Source organism: Notothenia coriiceps, unplaced genomic scaffold (genome assembly GCF_000735185.1).
Source record: "Notothenia coriiceps isolate Sejong01 unplaced genomic scaffold, NC01 NC01_scaffold00036363, whole genome shotgun sequence".
Classification (NCBI taxonomy): Eukaryota; Metazoa; Chordata; class Actinopteri; order Perciformes; family Nototheniidae; genus Notothenia; species Notothenia coriiceps.
Window position 1 is genome coordinate 263,278 of NW_011369064.1, and position 8,540 is coordinate 271,817.

The 8,540-nt window shown below is 40.9% G+C and overlaps 1 protein-coding gene across 1 annotated transcript in view; it reads right to left on the minus strand.

Annotated features, from left to right (window-relative positions):
• Positions 1 to 6,628: 6,628 nt before the first annotated feature.
• The window catches only part of LOC104963575 (kinesin-like protein KIF2A), a 6,488-nt gene continuing 4,576 nt past the window's right edge, over positions 6,629 to 8,540 (minus strand). Inside the window, exon 10 of the mRNA XM_010792181.1 lies at positions 6,629 to 6,635. Coding sequence (XP_010790483.1) covers positions 6,629 to 6,635 — 7 coding nt within the window. The remainder of the gene's footprint in view (positions 6,636 to 8,540) is intronic.

An 8,540-nucleotide genomic window follows, 5' to 3' on the forward strand; every position in this document is an offset into this window, starting at 1 on the left:
TAGGAGGCTCTGCTGTCCAGGGTGCTGAAGTAGAGAGAGTGTTTGCTGGAGACAGCCAGTGAAATGTATAGTGGCTAGAGATGTCCCGATCCGATCACGTGATCGGGGATCGGAGCCGATCACGTGATTTTCCAAAGATCGGAATCGGGAGAAAAAAATCGGGGATCGGGATTTTTTTTCTTTTTTTAATTTTTTTAAATACTTTTTAAAAAAAAATTTATTCAATATTACAAAACAAAAATGACCATGTTCAAGTCTTACAGTCATCCTGAGGCCTTAGTTTTGGTTTCAAATTACACAACATCATGTATGTGTTGCTTCTTTGGGGCTTGTTTTCATAGACCTGGTTGCTTATTTCTCTCAAATCTGGCAGCAGAGTGGGCAGGGCGCAGTGTCTAATTGTAGCAGTAAGCTAACGAGTACTGATAAGCTTTATTTTGTTTTGATCCAATGCTGCACAACTGAACTGATCCAATGCTGCTGTGAAAAAAAGAAGCTATATCCATGTTGGATAGACTATCCAATTTAAATAAAAAAAATAACCTTAAGGGACAACTTGAATGCTTTTTTTTGTCTTAATGCATTGCATAAAGATCGGTATCGGCAAATTGTCAAAATCAAATGATCGGAATCGGATCGGGAGCAAAAAAAGGTGATCGGGACATCCCTAATAGTGGCTGGATTAAACTGACTGTAACTGCATAGGCAATGTATAGGCCCTTAGGTATTTGGCACATGGATGTTGGTTATTTAACCCAGTCAGCTCAAACCAAAGCTCAAGCCAATACTGATACTGATATTTTTTTCTGTATGACTTATGTATGATAAAGAAGACTGTTATCCTTAGAACCTCCTGCTGACAAGATGGTCTGAAAATTATTGTGACAGAGACAACAAGAAAAAAGATGGGAAAGATGTCGGGGATAAATGACTCAAATATTCTTGAGTTGTCAATTATGGTATTGAAGACATGACTTGGAGATAATTGTTTCAGCAAATTGGAATATCGGAAATACTTAAACAAAGCCATGACTTTCTGCTCAAAAGCTCCTGAAGTCGGATGTTAACAGAGGCTGGATGCTTTTGTTCTCATTTTATTTGCACTCCATCAGAGCTGCAATCGTTACCATGTTGCCTTTTCCCTGAAGAGCAGCACTTGTTGGTGGGAAGAGATCTGTTATATTTGAAAGGTCAAAAGGGAAAGCGTTGGTAATTGAGCAGTTTTTGGATCTTTGTCTGGAGTTGTGGTAGATGACTGAGAGAGCAGCAATCTGTTCTCCAGGTTATACAAACTCCAAGCTGCCAGTGTGGTCATGAGCACTGTGTATGTGCAGAGGGGTCAGTTAGTTGGCCAAGAGTACCCATTACCAAACTTGTGTGTTTGTGTCCACGTGCAGTACTGAATATGAAAGCGATACAAAATCTGTCTGCGTCTTCTAGCGTGTGTGTATTTGTATTGCAAATCACTATGTATTTGCAGCGTTTCTATCCTTGTGTGTGTGTGCACCAGCTTACTGACAGCGAGCCTGGCAATAACTGAGTTGCGTTGGCAGCTTACCTGAGTAAGCACAGATGCCTGTCTTCGGCAGTGACCGGACACCACCTCACAAGGTGATGTCATCATTAACACAAAGTCTGCCCTCTGTGAGGGCAGCTGAGGCTGGCTGAGCAAAGCGAGTGATTCTGCAAACGTTTACTGCCACATCATGTGATGTACCTCAGCTGAGGGACTAAAGGACTTTGCCCTCTCAGTTTGTGTGTGAAAAGGCTTGTGGAAAATATTGTGGCACAGGGATAAGTGTGTCGCCTGGCTGCACGGTAACAACGAGTAGCTTAATACCGATAGTCGTTGTTTGTGCCAGTGTTTTTGTCATGCGAACAGTGCCCATGTGTTTCTGATAGACTGAAGATAATTAAATGAATTGTTTACCAAATGTTTGTAAGTAGATCTTGTAAGGCGTGCCGACCACAGATGTCACAAAACAATGCACAGAACCACCATCAGTGCTTCGTCATGAATGATAAAGCATCTGTTAACATTCATTTGCCATCATTTTCTGAATTGATCCTTGAAGGAAGAGTTTTACGTTTTGGGAGATACACTTTATTACCATTTTGAGACCCATGACTTCCTGGAGTCTTGGCTTGTTGCATTGTAACTGGACCCGCCCAATGAATTGTTGTTTGTTTGTTGTAGCTCTTGTACAGAGCCAGGATAGCTGAGTTCTGAGTTCCCAGGCCTTTTCTGGGTGTTAAACAGGTGTCCTCCTGCCTGAGCTCAGGTGTTAGTTCAGGTGTTCTTGGTGCAAACAATGATCTGAATCACCATTTGTGGGAAACCGAATAGGGGGACAAGGGGCAACATAGAGGGAAAGAGAGGAATATTAAGAGAGAGAATGGAGAAAAGTTTGTTTACCAAATGATTTCCTGTTTTGTGCGAATAATCTTTTCCTTTTCTTTGCTTGTACATTATGCAAACAATGGTAAACAATTGAGGCACAACAAAAACAAGTTGTTAATTTTAGGATTCACTGTGGCTCTATTCCTTTTGCCACCTGGCCTAAGCTTAATAACACATTTGTCAAAAACAAAGCCCTGTGGCTCACTCTCCAAGGTTAAAAACATGTAAAAAAAAAATGTAACTTTGAAGGGATGATGGTGAATGAGAGAGATTAAGTTAATTTATCAAAACGAAGGGTTTTTATTTGGGTCAGTCATCAGTGAGATACTCTACAGACACATTATATCGACAGTCAGTCCCATCAGGTTTTTCCTCACACCAATCCTAAATTTTCTTAAAAAGAAGTGCATTAACCTAAATAATTTTATTTAAAAGATGATAATAATTCAAATTAGTTCAATGAATTGGAGCTTTAATAACTTTTTTTAGGTGCGTGTTCTGTAAAGTAGTTTAAGGCCAATATCTTATAAAAAAGGTGAATCATGTCCAGCAAGACAACATCTTGTTTATTTATCTAACTAATAAATGAACAAGGTCAAGGCAATCAGAGGCAAAACCGTGTAGGTGGATGATGATATTGTCTGCTACTGTATAAAGGGAATTGAACACTGCTTCTGTTTTAGTGTTCAAATTAATAGCAGACAACTGCCGATAACTGAAATCACTTTATCTGTGAGTCTGTGGACCTCTAGTGGATGTTGTAACATGAATTATTCTATACATGTTTTGATTGAATTCTCCTCTTATATTTTTTAAGTAGTAGATTGTGAGGATGATGTTTGGATTCATATTTTATATCCTACATGCATGGGCATACAACTACAATATGATATATGCCATAAATGCTGTTGGCATGATGAATCTCAAATAAGCTTCGGATGGCTGTTTGTGTGAATGTTTATAGCTCCTGATGGTCAGGTGGCACTTTGAATTGCAGCCCCTGCCACCAGTGTATGGATGTATGTATGAATTGAGGAGTGCTGAGTTGTGTTTTAAAAGTGGTTAAAAAAGGACAGGTCAAAGCTGTTAACATTGTTGAATGACTTGGCAATGTCTATGTTCAAAAGGCCTCTTCATATTTGGTTTTCACATCAATTTAGAATATAAATCTTTGAATAGTGGTTTGGATAAAGGTCAGACATTAATATGTTCGAGAAAGATTTATGTGCAGTGTTTCGCAATGTTTGTTTATTTCAATTTATTTTTTAAATTATGTTTCTGTGAGAATACTCGTAATACTGTGAAGGTTTTGTTGCTGTGCTAACCATATATTTCTAATTTTAAATCACAATGGTTTTCGTCATAAATGATACAATTGTTAGACTCTCTCTTTTAAATGTTTGTCTCAAAGGCTAATCCGCGATTACCCTGACTGATAATTTAATTAAATTTAAAAAATGGTGGAGTTCCCCGCCATGAAATTAGTTTTTTAATTTGTTGGGTGTTCTTCCACTCACAATTAAAAAAACATCTCTTTTATGTGATGTGTGTAACAGTGCGACAATCTTTGATACAATATCAAACCTACTACTTCTGGAATTTTATAAGTAAGATGTTGTCTTTTGTAGTTTTTGTTCAAACCATGACCTTTACTTTCAGATGATTGGCAAAGAAATTGTCACAATTTGCCCCTTTTCATTTATTTTCTTTGCAGTTGACCTGGCTATACTACCACAAGATACTCAGTCTCCTGCCATACCAGTTGTAGCTGACCATCCCACCCCCTCCATAGCCGATGGTGAGCCCATCCTGCAGAGTGGAGACCCAGATTTTGCCTCCCAAGCAGCAGTAACCATCACTCCAACGGTTAGCTTTATAAATGGTAGACATGAAATCACACTGGAGCCACACAGCCAGATAGAAGAAGAGGCCAAAGGTACCCAGATTATGACAAATGTGACAACTCTGGGAGCAAGTGATGAAATAACCACAGTGTTTGATTATACCGATCTCCCTGTTGATAGCTCCAATGAATCTATAGAGTTGCAGACGACAATGCTGACCTCTACAGAGATCCAAAATGAGTATGAAACTGATATAATCCCAATAGTCGAATCGACACCTCCTCAGATACTCCCTGGGGTAGATGAACTCACTACAAAAGGCCCAACACAGAATCACACAACCTCTGTTCCAGCCTCAACAATGGAGAACACAGAATCGAAAAGTGCACTAAAAGTTGAAGCTGGCCCAGCTGTCACATACGACACAGAGAGGATGTATAATGTCACAGCTACCTCTGCTGACTTTGTTCCTACAGTAACACCAGCTGCACCACACATCACCACAGTAACTAAAGAAACCCAAACCACGAAGGCTGATGTGAGAACCACGTCTGTCGTTACCACATCTGCACAAGAAGAGGTAGGCGAGTCAGGGAGGACTCCGCTGTATGTGAAAAGTGACTCATACGTGACTCAGACAGAGAAGCCCAAGGACGAATCCCCTGTTACTTCTCCAACTGAACTTTACAGAGTCAGAGATAAAGCAGAAACCACAGAGGAGACAAAGAGCACATCTGCCCCTCCAGCTGCTGAAGACAGCCCTCGGTCTACATTACAGACTGTGTACACTCCCTTCTCGGATGACGCTGATGAGACAACACTAACATCAACAACTAGTGACTCACAGAGCTCCACTCAAGATGTGGAAGGAGAGAAAGAGACCCAAGCCCCAAAAGAATTTGCCTTCAGCACAACAGCTCCTTTAGTATCAAGTAGTTTAACCACTCATAAACAGACAGCCAAGACTGAGATAGCACCAGCTATAGATGTACGCAGCACTGAGTCATCAGCATCTGTACCATCTACCCTGGCTGAAAATGTAGAGCGTACAGTCACGAGTCAGGGAGGAAGTACAGCCAGCCAAATGTCTTCAGTCTCATCAGCAGAGAAAGCTACAACTGATGCAATGTCTACACCAGAGGAGGAGGGTTCGGGGGTTCAAACGGTGCAGCTGACAACTGGCTCACCATCAGAAACATCTGCAGGGACAGCAATATCAGGCATTACACATAGAGATCAAGCTACAGGGGAGAGTGAAGTAACATCACAAACAGAAACAGCAGGCAGAGATATAACATCTGTTTATTCCACTGGTGAGTTAAAGAATATGTCAACACCCACCACTATGCATGAAGAGTTGAAACAGGATGAGACAACAACTCCTTCCTCACATAAATCCATTGCAACCACTGCTTCGACTTTATACAGTGCTATTGAAATGATCAAGACAACAATGGTATCTTTCACTGGATATTTCGATTACTCAACACAAAGTGCATCACCAATGACTGAATTACTTGGGGAAACAGTGACTAGTGTGACGGATGAGCACACTTCATCACCTGTGGCGACTTCTATTTCTGCAGTCATTAGCACTGTTAAACCAAATCAGTCTCTTTCAACTGCGGCTTCTACAGCCAAAATCTCAAGCGTAACTGTGGACATAAAACAGACACAAACTCTAACAGTGACCCCAACAAGTGGCATTAGGGAAACAGGTTCATCGCGTCCCAGCACTGCTCAACAGATTACAGATGACCAAACCTCTGGTATGACATCAAGTGGAGCAAGTGCAGCAGTAGAGAAATCAGTATCAGGAACCACACAATATGAATCAGCTCATACTTCAACAACGGCATCTTCTGCTTTAACCACTGAGATACCAACATCAGTATCGCAAGAAATGTCAGAAATCAAAACCACCGAAAGTAAATCAGTCACTTCAGAAATTAGCTCTATTTTCACCCCCACAGATGAGGTGACTTTAGAGGGCCAGACAATATCACCTGATGCTTCAAAGAGTGACATTACAGAGATAACTGTAACACCGTCAGAGTCAGAGGTAATATTAGGGACTACTGTTTCTCATGACACCAATGGGACCCAAAGTCCCTCTTCTGCATTAAGCACAGGTGGCGTAGTGACTGGGAAACAAACAGAAAAACTATCCAGTTCACAGGAACCCACAGTTAGTAGCATCACTGACAAAGTTACCATCCCACTACACCCTTCAAAAGCAGAGGTTGGCTCTGGAGGTCAAACAACTACATCTTCTGTGTACAGCACTGAAAAACCAACAGAAATTTATGAAGGGACACAAAAAACAGGAGCATCACTACAACCAAGCACATTTTCTCCTACTGGTACAACAGAAACAATTTCATTACCACCTTTAACACAAGAAGAAAGGTTAGGCACACAGACAACTGAAAGATCAAGTGAAGAGTTGGTCACTTTGTTTAGCACTGAGACACCATCAGCACAGGTCACAAGTCAGACAGAAAAGTTAAGAGACACTACAATGACTGACAAAATCATAGAAAGTTCTGTATTCCCTACAACAGATGCCAATGGGTCGGGTGACACAATATCAGATATGTCTACTCATACATCTTTTGTTTCAGAAACATCATCTCTATACAGCACTGGGACACCAAAGGCAGAAATGTCACCTAAAACAACAACAACTGTTGAAACCTTTGAGTCAAAAACAATGTCACCTTCAGAAGACCCATCCGTTTTTTCTGATTCTGATATGACAGTAATGAGCGCAGAAACAACGCCTCCAAGTTTGGCCTCTGTTATATCTTCTACTGTTTCAGACATTGAGAAGGAAGATATTAGCACTGAATTATCAATAGTAGAATCAATTCCCTCCTCCAGTGGAGACACCATCAAACCTGAAACAATGTCACTCTTAACTCCAACAGATACACTAAGTTCGGTAGAGCACACTTCGGATGTCACTGTAGCCTCCACAGTCTCTTCAATGTTAAGGACATCACCCTTTATTCAAACAGAAACCAAAACAGTAACTGAAACAAGTGATACTTCAAAAAAAGATGTAACTTCCACTTCATCACTATACAGTACTGAGCGACCAACATCAGTGTCAACTCAAAAACAGGAGACTGTTAACACAAGGCAGACTGAGAAGGCCTCAATAAAACAAGAGGCAAGTTCGAATTTACCAACAACAGATGAAGAAAGCTCAGGTGACCAAACCCAAGAGATGTTCACTCAGGACTCCTCTGTCACAGCTAAATCCCCTGTCTCCAGCACTGAGGCCCTAGCTGCAACATCTCCTGTTACATTGTCTGCTATAAAAAGCATTGAAGATAAAGAAATTAGTAGTGAAACTACAATGGCGGAGTCAATTCAATTGAGTGGATCAACTGTGACACCAGAAACGGCATCAGTCCTGATTACAACAGGTACAGAGATTTCTGGAGACAGCACAGATGACTTTACCGAAGGGTCAATCATAACAGCAACTACTGATTCTTCATTGTTGAGCACAGAGTCCCCATCAGTGACAGCATTGCAAGGAACTAAAGCTATTGATACTTCAAAGACAGCTGTCACTAAAGCTTCATCACTATTCAGTACTGAGACACCAACTTCAGAAACACAGGAGACTGTAACAAGTCAAACTGAAAAAATATCAGCTACACCAGAGACAAGTTCTACATCAACAGATGAAGGAAGCTCAGGAGACCAAACCCAAGACATGTTCACTAGTACCTTCTCTGTCACAGCTAAATCGTCTCTCTACAGCACTGAAGGTACTAGTGAACATGTCTTGGGTTTGGTCTCCTGAGCTTCCTTCATCTGTTGATGTAGAACTTGTCTCTGGTGTAGCTGATGTTTTACTTGTTAGACTTGTCGTAACAGTATCTTGAGTTTTAGCTGATCCCGATGTTGGTTTCTCAGTACTTTATAATGATGAAGCTCTGGTAGTGGCTGTTTTCAAAGTGTCACTTGTTCCAGTTTCCTGTGATGCTGTCACTGATGGTGACTTTGTACTCAACAATGAAGAGAAAGTAGTTGCTCTGATGGTTGACTCTTGGGTAAAATCATCAGTGATGTCTCCAGAACCCTCTGTTCCTGTGGGAATAAGCAATGATGATGTTTCAGGTTTAAGGGTTGATCCTATTGAGGTAGGAATTGAGTCCACCGTTGTAGTTTCACCACTTATCTCTCTATCCTCAATGCCTGAAACAGCAGATATTGTAACAGGAGATGTTACTGTTGGTACCTCAGTGCTGTATGGAGTTGATTTAGCTGTGACAGAG